General features: G+C 45.9%; 3 protein-coding genes across 8 annotated transcripts in view; 1 reads left to right on the top strand and 2 right to left on the bottom strand.

Annotated features, from left to right (window-relative positions):
* Nucleotides 1–8600, bottom strand: part of SEC31B (SEC31 homolog B, COPII coat complex component) — a 39891-nt gene extending 31291 nt beyond the window's left edge. For 3 of the 4 annotated variants that reach the window (XR_010917848.1, XR_010917850.1, XM_067537392.1), the window contains exons 1-3: nucleotides 8507–8600; nucleotides 2369–2457; nucleotides 513–636 (exon numbers count right to left, since the gene is read on the bottom strand). Coding sequence is in view for 2 of the 4 variants with exons in the window: in XM_067537392.1 (XP_067393493.1) it covers nucleotides 513–636; nucleotides 2369–2447 (203 nt within the window). In the remaining 2 variants the exon portion in view is untranslated. Of the gene's footprint in view, nucleotides 1–512; nucleotides 637–2368; nucleotides 2458–8116; nucleotides 8268–8506 lie in introns of those variants that run through there. The other variant, XM_067537402.1, reaches the window with a different exon arrangement.
* A 3307-nt stretch (nucleotides 8601–11907) lies between these two features.
* Nucleotides 11908–16113, bottom strand: NDUFB8 (NADH:ubiquinone oxidoreductase subunit B8). Its single transcript, XM_067529670.1, has 5 exons — nucleotides 15951–16113; nucleotides 15302–15428; nucleotides 14386–14485; nucleotides 12527–12682; nucleotides 11908–12131 (listed from the first exon to the last, which is right to left on the bottom strand). The coding sequence occupies exons 1-5, from the start codon at nucleotides 16039–16041 to the stop codon at nucleotides 12039–12041; spliced, it is 567 nt and encodes a 188-aa protein (XP_067385771.1). The 5' UTR covers nucleotides 16042–16113; the 3' UTR covers nucleotides 11908–12038.
* A 5203-nt stretch (nucleotides 16114–21316) lies between these two features.
* The window catches only part of HIF1AN (hypoxia inducible factor 1 subunit alpha inhibitor), a 38539-nt gene continuing 37333 nt past the window's right edge, over nucleotides 21317–22522 (top strand). For 2 of the 3 annotated variants that reach the window (XM_067537360.1, XM_067537371.1), the window contains exon 1: nucleotides 21835–22053. In XM_067537360.1, coding sequence (XP_067393461.1) covers nucleotides 21874–22053 — 180 coding nt within the window. In that variant the 5' untranslated portion in view covers nucleotides 21835–21873. Of the gene's footprint in view, nucleotides 21468–21834; nucleotides 22054–22522 lie in introns of those variants that run through there. The other variant, XM_067537379.1, reaches the window with a different exon arrangement.

Here is a 22522-nt window from a genome sequence, read left to right as displayed (position 1 = left end):
TCTTTTGATTTCATATCTTCATCAAGATATTCCATGTGATGTAGACCAATAGTCACCAACCACCCTCCCACACACCCCAGGGTACCTTCAGATTTTCCCACTTTTCAGTGTGGATGTACCGCAGTCCTCTATAGAATCATAGAAAATTAGGGCTGGAAGGGACCTCAGGAGGTATTTAGTCCAACCCCCTGCTCAAAGCAGAACCAACACCAACTAAATCATCCCAGCCAGGGCTTTGTCAAGCTAGGCCTTAAAAACCTCTAAAGATGGAGATTCCACCACCTCCCATCTGAACATATTAGCTGCCAAATTCTTCCCTCTTTGCCAAGCTGTGCAATGCTCACCCACTGGAGGATGGGTGCTGGGCAGGATTCTTTCCAGGCCCTGACATGTGAGCAGCTTCACCCTGAAGATATGAGCACCCCCACCTCATCCTGCATTGGTCATAAAGTCACCCAGCCCTTACTCAAATACAGCCACTGTACTGGTGCATTAGCAGGACGCTCCAGTACCTGTTGGAAGCAGGAAGGATTCCTCTGCACTTCATGTCCAGGGAAGGGTCCCTGAAGTCGATCTCAAAGATTTCCAGGGTGGCATTTGTACTGAAGGAGGCATCCAGCTGCTGGGCAGATGTTCCTAGGCAAAGGTACAAGGAGAGAGGACACAGGTGAGAACTCCTTCCATGGTCCCCGGGTACAGAAAGAACAAGGCTTTTGTACTACAAAGCAAGCAGGTTCTTGAAAGATGGTCAGTTTTACTATGGTCCTGTGAGCACATTCTGCCTGAATATACAGCTCAGAGAACCACATAATTAAGACATGGGCTTTAAAAGAGATCAGATCTTCCTCAAGAAATGTTGATCCTGAGAATTGTGATTAAATGTCCCTTTGCCTTTGAACAACGGAAATAAAGTTCCCATACCTGTTCCCGAAAATACTTCCAGCCTCGTCCACAAAGCCCCTATCTTCAGTACTAACGCAGCTATTTTAGTGACCCTGGTTACAATTATGATTCCAATTTGTACTGTAGACTGGACCTTAATTGTGTTCATAAAGCCTTGGTCAGACTTTCCAGATCTAATCCACATCAGAGATTCCTTAACTGTGGTTTCTGAAACACTTGCTGATGGTACATGGAGAACTGGCTGCTCCCGTGGTGCTGGTTCTCTTCTTTATTTCCGGCTGCTACACTGAAATTAAAGAAGCTAAAAATACATTGAGTAATTTCCTAATGTAACTTTCCCATGCAAGCAAGTGCTGTAGTTGCCATGGGGATGTTATTCTATTGCTAATGGGAAAGGAGGTGCACAGGAGACACTATCAAAAAGTGGTCCAAACTATGAAATTGGGTAGCTCTGGATCTAGAGGGATTGCAGCCAGTGCTCTTACTTTGACCTCCGATTTAGCCTGGTTACCAAACACAATAAAGGATCAGACTACACTGCAAATTGGAACCATACTTACAATCAACTGAATGTTAGTCAGTTGCTCTGACATGCTTGTGTCTGCAGTGTACAGAGGCCTGAAGAAAGTTTGTGTGAGCGAATAGAGAACAAGACAGACAAGATGAGAGTCCAGTACTGCCCTAGACAGGAGACACAACTCACTTGTTGTCACACTGTAGAGTGATGTCAGGTCACCAGCTCCCCATTTACACCAGCCAATCCAAGGAATTTGAAAACTCTGCAAATCAAGTATTAAAGGGGCACTGCTAAGTGTTTAAATGAAATTTAAAATTTGGGGGCTGAACAATGCAAATAGAAACAGCTGGGAATTCCAGTGCGAACAGTTTCATATTGATCCTTCACTCTGCAGTGTTGGGAACCTAAGAGTAATAGCGTCTGAAGACCAGGAAGTGAAACTGACCATACTGAAAAAGGACATTAGTCTATGGTCCAATGTCCAAACTGAGTGAAGTGAGAAGAAATACAAAGTGAAAAGCAAGCAACTGATTTGTAAGGTTCTTTCATGTTTAATAATTGGAGATGTTTACATAGTCAAATAAAGAGCAAAGTCATTTTCAAATACATGGCACTAAATTTTAAAAAAGTGATCAGTTGCCCAAATTTATACACTTTAAAGGGGCTAGTTTAGACATTAGATCAGAAAGGGCTGAGAATTTACCCTCTGAAAAACAGTCTCCTTCAAAGCGTCAAGCTGGGCATCCAAAAGTCACTAGTCACTTTTAAAAAAATAGGCCCTGATATTTATCTTGCCTGTATCACTTAATCAGCTCCAGAAAGATTTCAAGTGACTCTTGATGATGGAATATAAGATGGTCCTGTCTCTGTGCACATAACAGATGGTTACACCACCTGTGTGGCTCACACTTTCATTCTCATGTGAATCCCATGGCTGGGGACCTGTACCTGTTGCTAGGTAGATGGGGTGGTTGCTTGCTGGACTCCACACCTGAACAGCTGTTCGCTCAATTTCCTTTAGCTTCATTTTCTGGTTTCTAGAAAAGATTTATACAGGGGTTAGCACAGTCTTGCAATGTCAGCATGGAAATTCACCATCCGACACACAAAATCCACTTGCCTACCTAAAATCATAAAATAAATCCTGGTGAGTAAGTAGAGTTTAGCAGGGCCAGGCTGGGGTGTTTGGGAATTGGTTAAAAAACCCAAATCAACTCCAGATTCTGGTATATGGCTCTATTTTGCAGTTTAAACTCTTCCCACACTCTCATTATAATAGAGGACTCTCAGTTACAGGAAAAGGATCTAAATTACATACTTAAGTCTTCAGTCTGGGTTTGGTTTCATTTAGCTACAGAAGGTCATTCAAGCTAAGCTACTCACAGGGTTGTAAGCTCACTGAACGTACTGATGCCAGTACATATAAAGAGTGAAAATGAGCAGGGCAAATTCAAAACTCAAAAGAGACGTGGTGATACAGAACAAGGCACACTGCTACATTAGCTGATTTAGCTAATGCACATTGTTCTCTCTCTCATATCATCCAAAAGCCCAGAAGGAAATTCACTTGGAATTCTGCTTCCTTTTGTGAACAGTGAACATAACTGGTCTAGTGGCTCAAAATCAAAGTGCTGAGTTTTATTCCCAGCTCTGACGACTACTCCCTCAGGGACCCCAGGCAATTCACTCAGCATTTCCATTCATGAGTTGCCCCTGCTTGTAAAATGGGAATAAAGCTTCCCTACCTCCTGGGAAATGGGACTAGACACTATTGCAATACACATAATACAGTAATATTTCAAACTGACCTGTAGTCCACCAGGTATCGGGACACAGTTATGACTGAGCCCTGAGCATCTAGAATCTCATCTGAATTACAAGTTTCACGGTTGCCAACAACTGTATTAACGGACATGATGCTGAGCAAAGTGAAACAGTGACAGAGACCAGGACAAAATGTTCAGCATCATGCCTGCTAACTGTGATACAACACTTAACTTTCATGGTTAACGGATATCACGGCTGCGGTCTGTGCTGACGGCTAAAGCCCTGTATGGACTAACATGATGTTGGCAACTCTTTCAGACACAGTAACGCTCTGTAGCATGGGCTAAATACAGGAAGCATCTGCATTTGATAGTTTGTCCTAGCCATGCTAGAATTGGAATGGTTATTCCTAGCAGAGTTCTCTGTGATGGATGGTTCTCTGATTTCAGGGGCCCATCCCCACTGGCCAGTCAAAGTGTGTTAGACATCAGATTTGGAACAGTTTCCAGCCTTAGTTTGGCCTACATGTAGCCAGGGCCACTGATTAGCTGACATCCGTGCAGAAGGGGAGTGTGGTACGCATTCCTAGTGTACCTGGAGCTAGCAAGCAATAGGTTTGGCAGCCTTCTTGTCCTTTCTCCCCCACCACAGGTCAGAACATAAAAGGCCTTCCTCCCCTTTCCCTCTAATTACAGGGCAGGCTGCTTGATCAGAATGTCTTTAATGCTGTTAGTGTTAATCTGCTGTGGAATCTACTGAAGCTCATGTTACCTGCTGCCATTCTCATGCTAAACTCATCCTAATTTATCAGAGGCCCAGGGGGATCTGAGCAGAGGCTATACAGCACAGATCACATGACCATTTTCCTATGCATCCTAGGGATCTGGGGTAGAAAGATTCTCCCCAAACACCAACAAGCAAAGCAGCTAGTATAAGATGGAGAGTTATAAGTTTGTCCTCATGCCCTCAAGTGCATGCTCTGCCCCTTTCCCTTGTGGGCTCTCTCAGACTCCCAATCAGGCACCCATCTCCAGCAGGGCTCCAGAAAAAGAGAAAAAGGCTCATGGTCAGCTTCCCCTATTAGTCATAGGGAGTGAAACTGACAGATCAGTTTCATTCTCCTTCCTACTTCTGGCACATGAGAGGCAAAAGACTGCGAAGCAGCAGGCACTAGCAGGAGGCAGGTAAAGCTGCCAACACCTCCCAGTGCACTAAGCACTCATGGACCACACTGATGTTAGGGAACGGGACAGCCGCTGGTGGCTTCTTTGAAGCCCCCTTACCTGGCTCTCTGCTGGTTTCTGCTTCCTCATTGCAATCAACACAGGAGCAGGCTGTACACATGGGACTCCCAGGCTCCTGCCCAGTAAAGGAGCAACATCCCCTCTACCAAGCAACACCACCACAGAGCAGCCAGGAGGCCTCTTCCCTCCTGACTAGATCCCTGGAAAAGCGGGGAAGGGGACAGCAATCATCAGGAGAGAGAAGAATGGGGCCAAGGGTCACCACCAGGAAGCAGCTGTGGTGAGTGGCATTTGGATAACATTTTTCAAGGTCTTCCCTGTCCCAGTGTTGATTGCTATTCCCTGGCATTTAACAGGCAAATAGAAAGATCATTTTCCTAGCCTGTTGCTCTGACCATGTCATTCTCTCTTTGAATCCGTCCACTGGCTCCTCCTTCTGTAGTGCATCAAACATAAGCTGCTGCCATTCACTTTCAAGGCCCTTCAGTCAGCCCCTACCCTGCCTATCATCTCTCATTCGCTATCGAGCTGTCGGTGCTCACTTTCGATCGGCCCATGCCACTATCCACGGCCCACTTGCTAAATTTTCAAATACCTTCGTGCTTTCTCTCACCCTGCCCCACGTGCTTGGGAGGTTCTCTGCATAAACATCCACAGAGCTAATATGTTATCCACCTTCAAATCTCTCCTCAGAATACTCCTTTGCCATGAGGCCTACACAAAGCTTGACCTATCATGCTGGTTAGCGTCCTCATTGTTTACTTGTACTCCCCCATCTGTGTGCATCCACCTGTTATCTCTAGTGTTAGATTTAAACTCCTTGAGGGCAAGGACTGCTCTGTGTTTATACAGCACTAAGCAAAATGAAGTCCATGACTGGACTCCTAGATGCTATGGTAACGTAAGTAATAATAATGGAGAGTGCATCACTGAGACCAGCCAGATATTGGGGATATTAACATAAAGTCCCCAGACCGCATTTGTTGAATAGGCGACCAATTCAGCGAATGGGCATCCCTGGTTCTCAGGCCAGTGGAGCAGTTATGCTACCACGTTCGGTGTCCGCAGAACAAATGAAGGCCCAAAAATGGGGGATTAGAGTGATCCAGCCAACACGTCACAATCTCACAGGCCCTCCAGGCACTTTCCATTTACTTTGGCTGAAAATCAGTTCAGTTTAATTGCAGCAATATAAAGACAAGAAGCTCTGCACTGGGGGTCTTTTGGGGACAACGGTGTCTCATTCCTCAATAACATCAATCTGCTGTCTCAGGCTTGAAGGCAAAAAGGCAGGTCTGAGCCCTACACCCATAGACTAGATCAAGGATAGTCAATAACACAAGAACCTTCAGAAGTCCATGGCATTTCCACACACTGTATATCTCTATATCCAGGATGGGATCAATGACCCTCAAAATAGAGAAACAGTCTTCCAGCAACCTCTTCTGGCTGCTGTAGGAAGAGCCAGACAGCTGTGAAATTATCAAATCAGCAGAATTCACAGGGAGAGTGCACCATCTGGTGTTCTAGCTAAAAGTAACACCTCAGGTTGTTGAAAAAGTTCAGGCTTCTCTCAAGACCTCTTGAATTAGTCAGACCAATTCCTACACTATCTGCAGGAGGGAAGCAGTTGACAGATCCCAGGTAGTGCCAAGTCTCAGCTGCTACTGACCGTCAGAGTCTCAGCATTTGCGGAAGCCTCTCCTAACTATGATCTGTTGCAAAGTGTCCTTAAAAGGAAACAGTACTCCAGCAATGAGGGACGCTAGGCCTAGCAGATCAGACAAGCCCCTTACACCTGGAACATGAGGGAAGAGAAGGGATTGAGATACCCAACAACGAAAATTAAAAAATTCTCTCTCATTCTCTCGAGCACTGAGGGATCATACGGACATTGCTGAAGGAGGCAGCAATCTGTCATCTACACAGGAAATACAGGTGCCTGGCTACTGCAGTGATGGGGGCATTATAAATAGCTACAACTGACATTGTAGTAACCACCACCAGAACACCACAACTAGCCTGATAATAGCATCCCATCCCCAGTCTGACTTTAATAAGCTCAGGTCCCTCTTTTACAATCCTAGCCCCATAACCCTGAAATCCCTTCCTACAGCACTCACCACCCAACCCAAATCTCAAACTTCCCTCCTGGAATAAACAATACCTAGCTCTTACATAGCACTTTCCATCTTTAGATCTCAAAGCACTTTACTAAGGAGGTCAGTATCACTAGCCCCATGTTACAGAAGGGAAACTGAGGCACAGAGGGACGTGACCCAGCAGGCCAGTGGCAGAGCTGGGAACTGAAGTCAGGTCTCATAGAATCATAGAAGATTAGAGTTGGAAGGGACCTCAGGAGATCATCTCGTCCAACCCCCTGCTCAAAGCAGGACTAACCTCAGCTAAATCATTCCAGCCAGGGCTTTGTCAAGCTGCAGCTTAAAAACCTTTAAAGATGGAGAGTCCACCACCTCCCTAGATAACCCATTCCAATGCTTCACCACCCTGCTAGCGAAAAACGTTTTCCTAATATCCAACCTAAACCTCCCCTACTGCAACTTGAGACCATTGCTCCTTGTTCTGTCCTCTACCACCACTGAGAACAGCCTAGCTCCATCCTCCCTGGAACCCCCTTTCAGGTAGTTAAAAGCTGCTATCAAATCCCCCTTCATTCTTCTCTTTCACAGACTAAACAAGCCTAGTTCCCTCAGCCTCTCCTCATAAGTCTTGTGCTCCAGCTCCCTAATCATTTTGGTTGCCCTCTGCTGGACTCTCTCCAACTTGTCCACACCCTTTTTGTAGTGGGGGGCCCAAAACTGGACACAGTACTCCAAATGTGGCCTCACCAATGCCGAATAGAGGGGAATAATCACTTCCCTCGAGCGGCTGGAGTGCTAGTCCAGTGCCCCATCCACTAGGCTATACTTAGGGCTTCTGTTTTCCTGGGTTTATTAATTTCATTTTCAGGATTTATTTTTAGCAAGTTTTGAGTTCCATGGTGATGTCCAAACTGGGGCTCTCTCTTTGTACATATAAATAGTGCTGTCGCACTTTAGAAATCACACCCCTGTAGTCCACATTACTGCTCTGTATAGACAAGCCCTTAACTACAAGCCAGTGAGCATTGCCCCTATGAACAAAGGGCATTGGAAAAGGGGTGAAGTCAGCATGAATTGAGTAACCAGTTCCAGAGCTGATTGGATAAACAGAGATTTTTTTTTTTTTTAAATCGAGGGTGTTTTATCAGTTAAAATCTAAATTCAGAAGCCCCAGCTATACTACATTCTCCTTCCTCGGGATTCCTTGATCTCCCTCTCCCCTAACTCTCACTATCCTAAACTGAGCATATTTTAATAAATAAAAGTAAATATCTGGCATTAGGAACCCAGAGGGGAGACACTGGGAGGGCTCTTGCCATCTGCAAAACCACTGGCGTTTGCAAGGAGAGCTTTTTGGAAGGCAGGGCTCCGCACACTCCACTAACCTGCCAAGGGCCTTCCTACCTCCCTGCAAAAGCACAGGGCTAATACTGGGCACCACACTGCACTGCCCTACAAACAACGGCTGTTTGGTGAGTAAGGCGCTGGGCTGGGACACAGGAGACCCGAGATCAGCGGCCCAGCTCGGCCCCTGATTTCCCACGGAGCCTGACCACAAAGCACGCTCGTCCTACACCATGTACCTGGGTCGTCTAGAGACTGGAAGTTCAGCTCAGCTCTGTCCCGTCCTTAGGGCAGGCAGGGCCAGGGACTGCCTCCTCCTCGGTGCACCCCCGCCCACCAGCTGTGCAGTGACCCACCGCACCCACGCGTGAAACGAGCCCCCGCGCGGCGCGACCCGGCCTCTCCGGCCTTTGGAGCCTGTCTGGGCTGGGGCGAGGGGGTCGTTCTGGGAACCCAGCCGAGCACGTGCGGGCGGGGAACGGCGGGGGCGCGAGGCGAGGGGAGCGGCGGACCCGGGGGCGGAGGCTCCCTGTCAGGGCCCGGCTGTGCGGGGGCGATGGGAGGCGGGTTTGGCCTGGCTGCGAGGGCCCGGGAAGGGGGTGGGCGGGGGGGGGGGGGCCGGCCCTTACCGGCTCCGGTACCGTCCCTACCGCGACTCTGGACCCTGTCACCCAGCCCGGCTGTGACTTAGACAGCATCAGAGCCTACACTACGGTGGCTGCCATAGCCCGAAAAAGCTCCGCCCGCGCAACGCCTCCTGCCTATCAGTGTGAGACCCCGCCCCTTAGAGACACACTAACCCCACCCCCCCCCGAGGCATGAACCCCTCCCGTGGAACAACCCCCCCACACTGGGGCATCACCCTTCCCCCCTGCTGGATATCAACTCCCCCTTCCCCCTCCACTGGGGTATCAACTCCACCCCCATTTCCCTTTATCCTAGCGCCTCACACTCTGCCTTTAACCACATCTCCCCTATCCCTCTCCCACACTGGTGCATTTCTCCACTACATCCTACCCCCACCCCACGTAAATTAAGCTCCTGTCTCCCTGTCGTAATCTCCACAAAACTGCAGCATTCATTTATTGGGCTTGGGGGTACCCAGCTGGGGCTTTAGACCCATATTGGCTATGCCTGTATGTTTCAGCTGTTCCCTGTCCCCCACCCCCCACTGGCCCTGTGTGTGCTTCCTCAAAGACCCCCTTCTGACTGTGACACCCCCTGTGGGATACTAACTCTGCCATCCTTACCGTTCCATCCCTGTTGGGGCATTAGCTCCTCTTGCTGCCACTGCCCTCCTAGGTATGGGGCATAAACCTATATCCACTTGCACTGCAATCTCAAGCGGGGTATTATCCCCTTCCAGTTATACAACACATAGCCTTTTCACTGTCAAAGGAAACCTTGGGGTTAACTTTAACAGAGAATCCAGCCCTGTGTTAGTTGAACTATAATCTCCAGAGATTGTAAACTCTTCCTGTTTGTACAGCACCTATCAGCAGGGGGGCTCAGATCTTCAGTGGGGCCTGTAAGCACTACTGTCATGTTGTTATTAGGGGCCAGAATGCAACACCTTTGCCCACACTGGCAAAATTATTCAGATGAATAGTAAGATTGACCCCAATGTCACTATGCTGGTGATCAGTTACATCTGACCCTAAGAGCACTAGTTAGGCAAGCCAGGCTGGACTCCGGGCTGGTGACAGCAATCTACGCTCACTGCCTTCTCACTTTTACCGTTAAAACTTTTGGGGGTTTTAATTCGGTTTTTCACATAGTTAGATACTTTAGGTAATTTAAAGGTGATTTAGGAAGCATGTTGGAAGCCAAGCCCAGAAACAGACCAGTGCTGAGTTTTGTTATTTTCACTGTCCCTTTTCCTGCATTACAGCAAACCAAGCTTTTCTGCATCATTCCACTGTATCTGTTAGCAGAACAGGACATAGTGATCCACAAAGGAGGCAAATTCTGTTCAGGCTTTATCACTGCCTGTAAAAACCTATTTGTATTTTTTCTAAATCTATTAAAATAAAGTGTTCTGTGATATTGCAGCTGGAGTCCATGATCATGTAAAAACTCATCACCTAAGCAGCAGTGGCCCTTGAAAGTACAGGGATGAGAAACCTCCCCTCAGAATGCAGCAAGGAAAAAGAGGTTTTGGTGATTCAGTAAAAGAGTCTGCAGACCCAGAGTCAGTGCCAAAACCATCAGATGATAGGACACATTGCTCACAGCTTTACAGTTGTTTGGCTGAGATGCAAAGCCCAGACCACATCCTCCATGAACTTATCTAGTTCTTTTTTGAATCCTGTTATAGTCTTGGCATTCACAACATCCTCTGGCAGGGAGTTCCACATGTTGACTACGCACAGTGTGAAGAAATACTTCCTTTTATTCATTTTAAACCTGCTGCCTATTAATTTCATGTGGTGACCCCTAGTTTACATGTTATGAGGAGTAAATAACATTTCCTTATTTCGGTTGTTCATACCAGTCGTGATTTATAGACCTCTATCATATCCCCCCCTTTAGTCATCTCTTTTCCAAGCTGAAAAGTCACAGTCTTATTAATCTCTCCTCATACAGAAGCTTTTTCAGATCCCTAATTGTTGTAGTTGCCTTTTTCTGTACCTTTTCCAATTCTGATATATCTTTTTTGAGTAGGGAGTGACCAGATCTGCAGGCAGTATTCAAGATGTAGGCATACCATGGATTTATAAAGAGGCAATATGATATTTTCTGTCTTATTATCTATCCCTTTCCTAATGATTCCCAACATTGTTAGCTTTTTTGACTGCTGCTGCACACTAAAGTGGATGTTTTCAGAGAACTATGCATAGTAACTCCAAGATCTCTTTCTTGAGTGGTAACAGCTAATTTACATCCCATTATTTTATCTATATAGTTGGGATTAAGTTTTCCAATGTGCATTACTTTGCATTTATTAACATTGAATTTCATCTACCATTTTGTTGCTCAGTCACCCAGTTTTGTGAGATCCCTTTGTAACTCTTTGCAGTCTGCTTTGGACTTAACTATCTTGAGTAGTTTTGTATCATCTACAAATGTTGCCACCTCACTCTTTACCCCTTTTTCCAGATCATTTATGAATATTTTGAACAGTACTGGTCCCAATACAGACCCCTGGGGGACACCACTATTTACCTCTCTCCATTCTGAAAACTGACCATTTATTCCTACCCTTTGTTTCCTATCTTTTAACTAGTTACTCATCCAGGAGAGGACCTTTCCTCTTATCCCATGACTGCTTACTTTGCTTAAGAACCTTTGGTGAGGGACCTGGTCAAAGGCTTTCTGAAAAATCTAATATCCATAAACACCATATCCACTGGATCACCCTTGTCCATATGCTTGTTGATCCCTTTCAAAGAATTCTAGTAGATTGATGAGGCATGATTTTCCCTTTACAAAAACCATGTTGACTCTTCCCCAACAAATTGTATTCATCTATCTGTCTGATAATTCTGTTCTTTACTATAGTTTCAACCAATTTGCCTGGTACTGAAGTTAGGCTTACTGGTCTGTAATTGCCAGGATCACCTGTAGAGCCTTTTTTAAAAATTGGCACCACATTAGCTAGCCTCCATTCATCTGGTACAGAAGCTGATTTATTTAAATGATCCATTACATACCAGAGTTAATAGTTCTGCAATTTCATATTTGAGTTCCTTCAGAACTCCTGGGTAGATACCATCTGATCCTGGTGAATAGCACAAAGGAGTTGTGTCTGTCTTTAAACTTACAGTAGAATTCTCTGTTTTAGTTTCTTTTCCTTTCAACAGCTGCAAGGATGACCCCTGTAGCTGGCACTGATGCCTACACAAATCAGAATCAGATTTATCTAAAGAATTCCTGTGTCCATGTTATACACAGATCCATAAGCATCAACACCCCTGCGACTTCTTCCTGAAGCACCATCATGTACACAAGGGGTGTTTATCCCTGCTCAGAGACAATGGCAGAGTCACTGCTCACTTTATAGCCTCTTCAAAAGAAAAGAAATCCAACAAAAGTTTTCATAATATATTTCATTAAGAGTAAATGTCTAAGAGAACAAGTGTTAGTACATCCTGCAGTGAACACTGTAGAGGTCCCCCAGTGTAAATGTCCCAGGAGGAGAGCTGCATTTCCATGCATCTTTCAGATTTCATAGTTCTTCACCTCAGGGGGCTCTTTGTTGGGATCACCCCCATGCTCCAGGTACAGGTTATTGTAAGGATACTGCTTCGGTCCCTGCAGAGGAACATAGCTGTGAAGCAGCAAACTCAGCACATTTAAATAGGCAACTTAGAAAATTGTGGGCGAATATTTCACACTTGCAGAGTGTTTCCTGTCTTCAATGCACTGTGCAACCCTCACAGCACCACTCTGAAGCAAATATTCTCCCACTATTATAGATGGGGACACTGGGGCACTGAGACACTAAGGCCAACAGCCTCAAAGGTATATAAGCATCTAATTCCCATTGACTTCTACAAAAGCTACATGCCTAAGTACCTTTGGTGAAATGGGGGCTTCACACCTCCAAGTTATTCAACCTCAGTAGGACACTGCTGTGGGCACCTGGTAGTGGGATCCAGCAACAGTTTTTAAGGAGTCCTCTTCCCCCACTCCACATCATTACTCACCACAGGCATGTAGCATGGGTACTTTTCTCCAAGCCACACCAAAAATATGAGGACGCCAAACATGAGTAACATCTTTTTCCATACGATGTGAAGGGGTATCACAGTGGGGGACGTGTCAACACGGGTCCGGACAAACATGTCGAAGTCCCAGTGCATCTAAATGATACAGGGAGGCTCAGTTATATTATTCCAATAGCACTCTACAATTTTCTGGCTCTTCTGAGAAACAATGCAGTTTACAGACATTAGACATCACAACAGTCCCAGAAGGCACATTTTGTCCCCTTTTTACAGATGGGAATACAATCACAGAGAAGCTAAGTGACTTGTTCAAGCTCATGGTGAGTTGGTGGTGGTCAAGAACAAAACTCCAGAGCCCTGCATTCTGCTCAAACAACTAGACGATATTACTTCATTTTTGTTTATTTTTTAAAATACCACCAACCCATGTTTATCCACCCACAACCACTTAAATTGCATCTCAGAACCTCTTTTGTTTTCACAGTGCTTCACAAAAGGCACAGCAGGAATTGGCACTATGATTTGTGGGAAGTTCCCCCGCTCCCGAGATGCATATTGCTGAGTGGAGTTACAACAGTGGGGGAAAAAAAAAAAGAAAATCACAAGTGATTTCCGATAAATCATTTACGAGAAAAGAGGGCAGTTTTTATTGTTTCCAACACTTCTCATTGAAAGCACTTTTGGTCCACTGTGATCAAGAGACAGTATGTGCAATGGGAAGTTACCACAACCCCACCTCATTCCAAAGACACACATATCAATACAAGGCCTCCTCAGCATTAGAGATAGCCAAGGTATATAGGTATCTAGAATCATTGCAATACTTCTCATGCACCATTGCTTTTACAAGCTCAATGGCCAAGATGATGATTTTCAAGCCTTCCTATACAGCATCTATGATCCTTGCTACATGAGAATGCACTGAGAGAGATAGATAACTACTCAACACAAATTCAAACACTATAGTTGCAACTTTGCTACAGGGCACAAACATTGCCTTGAATTCCTTTTAGTTATCCCTCCACTATAATCAGTTTCTTCATCCAGACATTTTGGACTCCCCAGTGTGTACGTACACGTACACGTACACACACACACACAAGCTTGTTTTCCCTCTAGTTCTATTGCTGAGGGACACCTCATGTCACCAACTGAGTGAAATGATTATGGTTCAATTTCAGCCACCTACAAAAACCTCACATTCTCTTATCAGCAAGAGTTACTAATCATTGAGAGTTGGTTCCCAAGATTGTGGGGAACCTGGTGCATCCAGAGCGCTCTTCTTAAGTCTATTTTTCTAGTGTCAAAAAGGAAGTTTCAAGCAATTTCTAGGGAAAAAGCCATGTATTCTAAAGACATATCTATTCTACTGAAAAGCAAGCCCAGAACCAGAGATAACGGCTATGCCCACTCGGCTGAAAGGACTTAAACTTTTATGAACTAGCAGAAAAGTTGGTTTAGTGAAACAGAAATCAGATCTGAAGCAGCTAGACTCCTCGATACATGTTCAAATCCCAGTATGGTTGACTCAGCCCTTCACCTTACTAGTAAAGATACTATAAAATTCCTTGCAGTATGCAGGCATGAAGCTTTAAGATAACAGTGGCCCTGTCTCATCTACATGGACTTTGAAAACCCTTTGGCCCTTTTCTTTCTTTCTTTCTTTCTTTTTTTTTTTGAAGGGGTGGGCAGAATAGGGATTTATCTTGATTTTCTTGGCCTAACATCAGTATGAGATAGTAAAACACTACATTATTATTATTATAATTGAACATTAATGCTCAATAGAAACAGCACTAATTCAGCAGGTTAGAGGTGAGAAGATCCACCATCCCTACCGGCTCGCCCCAGTTTTGTCTCAGACTTTGGGAGTCCCACTGATACCACGGGTCTCTCTCGTGTTGTGATCGGTCAGGAAGTTTGGGATAATCACCATACCTGTGGGAAACATACAAAACAAAACATGATTTATATCCATTGTGTTGTATGTTACAGATCATTAGGAAAATCTATTAAAATGGAATAGCAGAGTGAGAAAAATTACTAGCTATAGTAGCTCTTGAATCTACAGTATTTGTAAATACATTTCAAAAACACGTTAACTAACATGGCATTACTTGCTTATATGGTGTATCCCTTTCCTCTGATTTGTTATTTATTTTGTCTTTATATAGGCAAATGCTACTAGAATAGGATCAGCTTCTCCTACTCCCTCCTTGTGACTATCTCAAGCCATGCCTCCCACAATTAAACTCCTCTCTAAAGCATTTAACTCCAAAGGCATTTTGCAGTTGGATCCCCTTTAGTCCCATATTTCAGGTATTGTGTCCCCGTTGTCATAGTAACTGAACACCTCACATGTTAATTTGGCCATACAAGACCCCTGAAATGGGATATGTCCCTTCACACAGACAAGGAGACTGACTTGCTCAAGCTCACAGAGTATGTGGTAAAGCCTGGAATTGAACCCAGACCTTCTGAGTCCCCATCCTCCCTCTCAACATTACTTTCTTCATCCCCCATAATGCCACAATTCCCACATTCAGCTTCAGTGACTTGTTTTTATTTAACCTTTTAGAGAACACTGCCATTCTGGAATGCTGAGAGATACATGAAATTTATTCGTTTTTCAGCATGGTACCTCAAGCATGTCAGTGGTATTAAACAGATCCACCCAGCAGCATGGTACCAACTGCTACCTGCTCTTGGCCTTTCTTCAAGAGGCCAGTAACCTCAGTGCCTTATGTAGCTCACCCCATGCCATCATCTGGATATGGTTCATAGTCCTCCACCCTCATGTTGTATTTCTTAGCAGCTGCTGCCCTTTCCTCTGGTGTCCTGGGGTAAGGTCCAGGCAACAAGTCCTTGGGCAAGTCCGAAGCTGAAGGCAGAAAACACAAATCAGAGCACATCATAACACAGCAGAGACACAGGTGGCAGTGGCAGCAACAGCAGCAAATGAGGGTCCCACCCCAGTACGTGGCAGACAGTGAAAGGAGGGATTGCTTCCCAGAACTGCTCCCACCCCCGGGTGGGGGGGGGGGCAAGTAACTTGCACTAGGGCATCAGACACAAGAATCTAGACCCGTGTGCATACGGGGGGGGGGGGGGGGGAGGGAGGGATGGGGAAGGGGGGCTCCTCCTCCTGCTCACCTGAATCTGCAATTACGGAACCACTGACAAAGATCCAGGGACACACGAGAGACTGACCGCTCCCAATTAAGGGCGCCCAGGGCCCTTCCCCCAGCACCCCGCGGGGCCCGCCCCGCTCCCTCCACTGAGCCCCGCGAAGGCCGGCGGCCCGGTTCCGCCCGCAGACGCCCAAGGACACGGTCCCCTCCAGGTCCGCCCCCGGCGCTGCGCTGCACTCCGCCCCGCCGTCACCTGCCGCTCGCTCGCTGACCTGCCCGAGCCCCCAGCGGGGCTTCCCGGGACCCCGCCGCACGCAACAGGGTCGCCGCACGCAGCCAGCGGGCACCGCGAGCCGCCGCCATCAGCTCAGCACCGGAGGGCGCACAGCCGCCGAAGACAGCCCTACCCGCCCTCCCGCACACAGTGCGCACTGCGCAAGCGCTAAGGGTGGCGGCCGGCTAGGGTCAGAAAGAAGAGAGCGAACAGGGGCCGAGCGGGAGTTAGACGGACAGGCCGGCGGGGCGGGGCGGGGCGGGGCGAGGCGAGGGGCGGGGCCGGGCCGGGCGCTAAATCAGAGCAGATTCAGAGAGGTGGGGGGATGGTAGGTCAGAGTGGAGTCGGAAGGGCTCCAGGGCAGGGAACTCAGGTGATTTGAGGGGGGAGGGGTTAATGAGGTGCGGGTCTCAGAGAGGGCCCGAAGAGGTGTGGATGAACTGGTGGCGCTGAGGATGCCCGCTGCAGTGCTGCCCTCTCCTGCCTTCCTGGGCCCTGCTGGGTTGGCAGGCAGCTATCTCGAAGTTCTGGCCCCCAGCCTGGCCCTGACGCATCTCTCTCTTTTTGCCTCTCTCCATGGCTTGAAACACTTTGTTGGCCTGCTTTGCCAACCCCAAGCATTCAAAAATCACGAGATTGGTTTAAAATGAATAACTTTTGCTTCCTTGTTATTTGTCTTTTGGTTTCTGTGTCTATAGGGTGCATTCGGGTTTATTTTTTCAAGCTTTTTTCCCCACAGTCGTGAAGGTTAGAAGCTTACTTCTTTTGTAAGGCAAACTGAGATTCTCACCTAAGCACCTGACTCCAGGAGCTAGGGCTTTGATAAAGACACCAAATAGTGGTAGAGCTGGCAACACTGAGGCTGCATCCAGGATGTTGTCCAGCTGTTCTGCCAAATGGTGTGGTAATCCTGTGTGGTACAGGGGATGGGTTATTTTATTGGCAGCTCTACAGACAGCCAGAGAGAGAATTGTACTAATGAAAGGAAATTGTTCCCAGGCTGGTTGTATGAAAAGCTAGACAAGCTCTAACCAGTGTGGTTCCAGATTACTGTCAGTTTTGGGATATCTCTTCCACAATGCAAACTGCAGAAACTTCCCTGCTTTTCCACCTACCTTGCGCTCTGCTTCCCAGTACAGCCCTGCCCTACAGCGTTACAGGAGTGGCCATGCTTTCTTACTTCTCCTCCATATTCTCATTCCCTATCTCATATCCAGGTTGCAGTATTATAAGATACTTTTTGCTTTCCCATTTCTCTAGTCCCACCAGCTCCCCACTATAATATTACAGGAGTTTTTCTGTTTTCCCATTTCCCCTTTGCCATCCTCTCCAGCTCACACTCATCTGGCTATTTTCCAGTACTTCCCCTGCTTTCTCATTCTTCCCCACCCCCCCCCCCCCCCCTCTCGGCTCAAACTTGCAGGATGTCATTACAAGTGTTCACCCACTGTTGTCTTGTTAGGGAAGGTAAGCCAAAGTCCCTAGACAAAAACATAGGAATGTTACCAGTCTGATTTGGTAGCGCTTTGCCCATAGGTGACTGACAAGGTACAATACAGTGTTGGACTGGGCCTGTGGTACTAATAAGAGCTTAGGCTTCAATCTGCAATTAATTGTGCATTGGTATAGCCCCGTTGACTCTGCTCACATGCAGATGCTGGTTCGACCAGGCCTTTGGTTCAGTGGATTGGCTCACATGTGTAAGTCTTTGCAGCATCAGAGCCTTATTTTGAAATAGGTTTGGGCAATACTGTCTTTTTGTTTTGATTTGTTCATAAGCTTCTCCCAAAAGTTCACACTTGTCTGTATCAATGTTATCAGTTTATGCCAAGATTGTTTTCCTTTAATAGTGAATCTCACAAATGGATAATAGAAATGCCTTATGCCTAGTCTATTCTACAAAGTTTTGCTGGAATAGCTCATATGGGTTTGGTGAGTGAAATAAGCTATACCAGCAAGACCACTTTTATGCCTGTATAAGTGCACATACATACATCAGGGCTTTTGCTGCATAGAAATGTTGCCCTCTCGCCCTTTCTCCCCCCCCCCCCCCCCCCCCCAAAAAAAAAAAAAAAAATCACACATCTGACTGACATTGCAGTGCTGACAAAGATACTAACATAAACCTGGCCTTAGATTCTCATTTGACAAGTATAGTAAAAGGGAATGAAATTAGGTGTCAACCCTGTTGTTTCTCAGGGGAAACCTGCCCATTCTGTCACTCAAGAACACAACATACACACTCTAGCAGCTTGAGAGAATTTCATTTTCAGCTTGTGCCTACCCATCAAAAACCTACTCTCAAGAAGCAAAATCTCCCATCTAAAAATATTATTTAATCAACTATTGTTATTATAATATTGACTTAAAAGCTAATACATGAAAAGGGCATTGATGTGATATTTCACTCCAGATGTCATCATCTGAAATGTGTTAATGAAAATTTATTACAGATATTATCTTTCGAATATAGGGCAGCATCTTATGGAAAAGTAGGATCAATACTAAATAAGATCAATTCCATAGTTGGCTCCATTATGCAAATTGCCTTTTCTGTATCAGTATCAATATTACTAAAGTTAATACCAGAATGTAATTGTCTTATCTTGGTAGAGCCAGGAAAATATGAACAGTTGAAACAGTATGTTAATTTAGTGATGTTATTTTTCAAGTGTAGGCAATATATTATTGTAGATAAGATCGATATTAACATTAACGGATTCTACAGTTTACTTCATTATGTAAACTCTGTAGTAGTTGAACTCATTTTCCTTCAGTTATTCACATCAGCCATAATGGGTAAATCTCTATAACGATCTAAATTATAAACCTTTGCAGATCAAAAACTATCACAGATAATTTGTCATTAAACTCATTTGTTCTAATAACACCATTAATTATAAACCTACTAATTTAATGAAGACAGTGATAAACTGCATAGACGTATCTGAAATATAATGCAAGTGTGTGGATGGGGGTGGAGGGTATTGAAATTTGAACCTATTTTTTCAAAATGTCTTGTCTTGTTATTTAAATGTTGGTATCTGAGCCCTGCAAAGTCCTTTGTAGTTAACAAATAAGCATGCAGTGAAGTTACTAAGTCAATTAGGCCCAGATCCAGAAAGATATTTAGGATCCTAACTTCCATTTATCTCAATTCCTATGCTGACTTGCCATTCAACAGTGAATTATAGTCAGGGCTCCTGTCCTGATTTTCAAAGCCTTCTACAGAAATGTCTTGAGCTACCAATGGACTCGGTCCTGCAAACAGTTGTGTGCATGCTTTACTTTAAATATATGTGAGGAGTCCCATTGATTTAAATGGGACTGTGACAGATTGACAATATCCTGGGATAAACTTTATGGAATTAAGATAAACTTTATTGAGTGACGTTAAACCTCATTGAATTAGGTTTAATACCTTTGGGGTCCATTATATTAAAATTGCAGTTGTGTCTGAGTAACTCCTCTAGGAAGAGGAGGTTGCTAATGTAATTCCTTTCGTTATTCTCTTTTTGAAGCTAGAGAGGTTCACATATGTTAGTTCAAAGTAGATTCTCCAGGGACCAACAGACAAAGAAAGGATTTTTAGATAAGTTAACCTGATTTTAAACAGGCTCAGGGCCCTTTTCCAGATCCAGCAGGACCCTTAGTCCACACAGGGCACCAATCCTTAGAGAAGGGTTGGAAGGACTGGGCCTACTGAGGCCCAATAAAACTGCATGCTTGTTTTGAGCTGAAGCTGTGATGAACTTGAAACCATAAGGAAAACCCTTGGATGGAGCACTGAAGGATTGCTCATGCCTGAACTCATGTTAGGGTTGGGGTGATCTTTGGTAAGCTTGTGGGTAGGTTCTTTTATTGTTTTTAATATATTTTCGCTGTAGTGCTTTTAAGAATAAACTAGGGTTGCCTAGGCTAGGAAGAACTGTGTGGTAATTTATCACTGTGGGCAGTCACACTCCTCTCAGTCTCTGAAGAGAAAATAAGTAGGTCTTCAGGGAGACTCTCTTTGCTGGGAATAACACCCGGATGGCAGGGAACTGTTTGGCCTTGAAATACTGTGGTCAGGAGGGAGAGAGATGCAAGTCTCCATGTAAGAGAGGTAATGGCTGCGGGGTCAGAAGCCTGAGAGTGGGTGCCTGACTGAACCATGGGGAGGGGGGAATACAGGTGCAGTTGCCCTGAACTGTGACAGGGACAACTCACGTGATTCAAGTTAAGCATATATATAGATTCTTGTGGGATGGGGACGTAAAGGACTGCCTCACCCTTCATGACCATAAAGCTACATTCCACTGAAACAACAGAAGCATCAGCTATAAGAGTAAGATTAGTGTGTGATAGAGACTGAACTTTCTCCAAAGTGGCTCAACTGTGGAACTCATTTTTGGAACATATCAGAGTGAGCACAAACCTCAGTGCTTTCAGATCCAAATGTAAAACATTATGTGGCCTAACAGTAAACATACACTAAAGAAAGATCTCAATAGGAGCTAGATTTGGCCCGTAGAGATTATAATAAGGATAATTCATTTTGTATTTGTATAACTTTATTCCATTGGCTGAGCTGAAGTTGCAGGTCTATGATGAACAGAAATACATCTTTATTCTTGCAGAGAATGAGCAGCTAAGACCATAAATGACATTTTAGATTTTGGGGCTGAAACACGGCCATGTGCTTCTCTGTGTTTGTGTCAGGACATGTGATTGGCAGGTTTCCCCAGAGAATCACTGGCATCAGAAATGAAGCAATTCCAAAATATTTCCATTAATTAATAGGGAATGTGTTGGTTGTGCCCTGGGTTACGGTCACTTATGGGTTACGGTCACTTAGACTCAATGGAGAGGAATTAGAAACTAAATATATTAACTCATAATAAATGGTTCTGAATTCCAGCTTCATTTGGGAAGAATTTCAGTGACTCTGGAATGCTTGTATTAGTGGTGTTAAAAAATGGGCGGCGAGGGGTGGAGACCATCTTAAAATGTTTCTATTTCTGTAGCTACTTCTGCTACTTCAAAAAATCCATGCTTTTCTGGTGAGCAAGGAAGTGTATACTTCAGTGTTGCCAGTGATTGTGATTTTATCATAAGTCTTTTGATATTAACTGGTATTTTTCATAAAGCCTCAGCTCCTGGAATCCTGTGATTATGTGGGAATCTTGGCTTTCATTCTTTAAAAAAAGCAAGTTGCTAGCATTCATGGTGGTAGAAGAAGGCTGAAAACAACAGGGCCTCCAAATGGTCAAAACACAAAAGGCGAATCAAAAGAAGCCCAAGACTAATTATGTTTAAATTCTCATGATTTTTGAACCAGTCGTGATTTGCAGGGCTTGGTTCATGATTTTTAAACACATGGGGTTGCCCTGACTGTGCAAATAACATGCAGTATTTGAATACCTTTTAATACAGTGAAATCTGTGCAATGCATGCAGCCATCCTATCCAGCCCAAAGAAACCCCAGCCCTGGGCCCTGGTTCTGCTGTTGATGCCTATTCAGCAAAGCACTCAGGTACGTGGAAGCAAGAAGAGGGATAGTGTTATATGTCTTTGAAGAATTTGCACCCACTTCCTGACGGTATTTAAGTACCTAATTCCCCCGGAATCCATAGGAGTTTAATATCTTCGGGGATCTCTGGGCCTCCAGAGTCCTCTAATCTTCCCGTCCCTCCTCGCCAAGTCTCTGCTGCTATATCATTTTCCATCGCTGGGGGAACTGTAGTCTCTCTCCGGGCAATTTTCCCGTCCCTGCGGCTGGGGGCGCCGCTCCCTCTCGTTGTCCCTTCTTTGGAGCTCTTCTGGCTTCTCTTCTCTATGGCTTTCCTTCTGTTTCCGGCGTCGCTATGAGGCTGAAGGGGAGGGCGGGTGGTTCCGGTTCCAGTTCCGGTTCCCATCCATTCCCGGCGTAGGAGGCGGCGATGGCGGCGGCCTCCTCCTCCTTCGTGGAGGCGGGGGGCTCCGGGGCCAAGGAGGAGGCCGAGGAGGCGGCGGGGCCCGGCTGGAGCGAGTCGCAGTTCCGCCATTACACCTTCCAGACGCGGCCCATCCCCCGGCTCAGCCACAGCGACCCCCGCGCCGAGGAGCTGATCGAGAACGAGGTGCCGGGGTGGGACCGGGCCAGGCCAGGAGTGCGGGGGTGGCGGGACGTGCCGGGGCGGGGCACTGGAGGGGATACGGGGCGGCGTGGGCAAGGGATGCCCGTCTGACAAGAGGCGGGGGCGAGATGGAAACTGGGCAGGGGTGGGGGGGGGCAGGGCAGGGCAGTAGGTGGGGCTGTGTGGGGGTGGGTGGGTGTGGGCGGGCGGGCGGGCTGATGTGTAGCTGACAAGGGGGTATCGTGTGTCCTGGGGGTTCCTGACAAGCAGCTGTGAGCACCCGCTGTCCCCTGGGTTGCTGGGTTCGTTCAGGGATTGCTTCTGTGCTGTGGTTAAAGGGCTGCTAGGGGAGTTTCCAGAGGCTGTGAACACCTAGCAAGATGAGAGTGGTATATGTGATAACACGAGGAGTAAGGGAGAGAAGATTAGAAAGGAAATGTAGGTTAGGTGGGGGGAAGTTTTCTGAAAGAGA

Source organism: Emydura macquarii, unplaced genomic scaffold (assembly GCF_026122565.2).
Source record: "Emydura macquarii macquarii isolate MOO-44397 ecotype Brisbane River unplaced genomic scaffold, CSIRO-AGI_Emac_v2 contig_67, whole genome shotgun sequence".
NCBI classification, from domain to species: Eukaryota; Metazoa; Chordata; order Testudines; family Chelidae; genus Emydura; species Emydura macquarii.
This window is presented reverse-complemented; position numbering and strand designations above follow the sequence as displayed.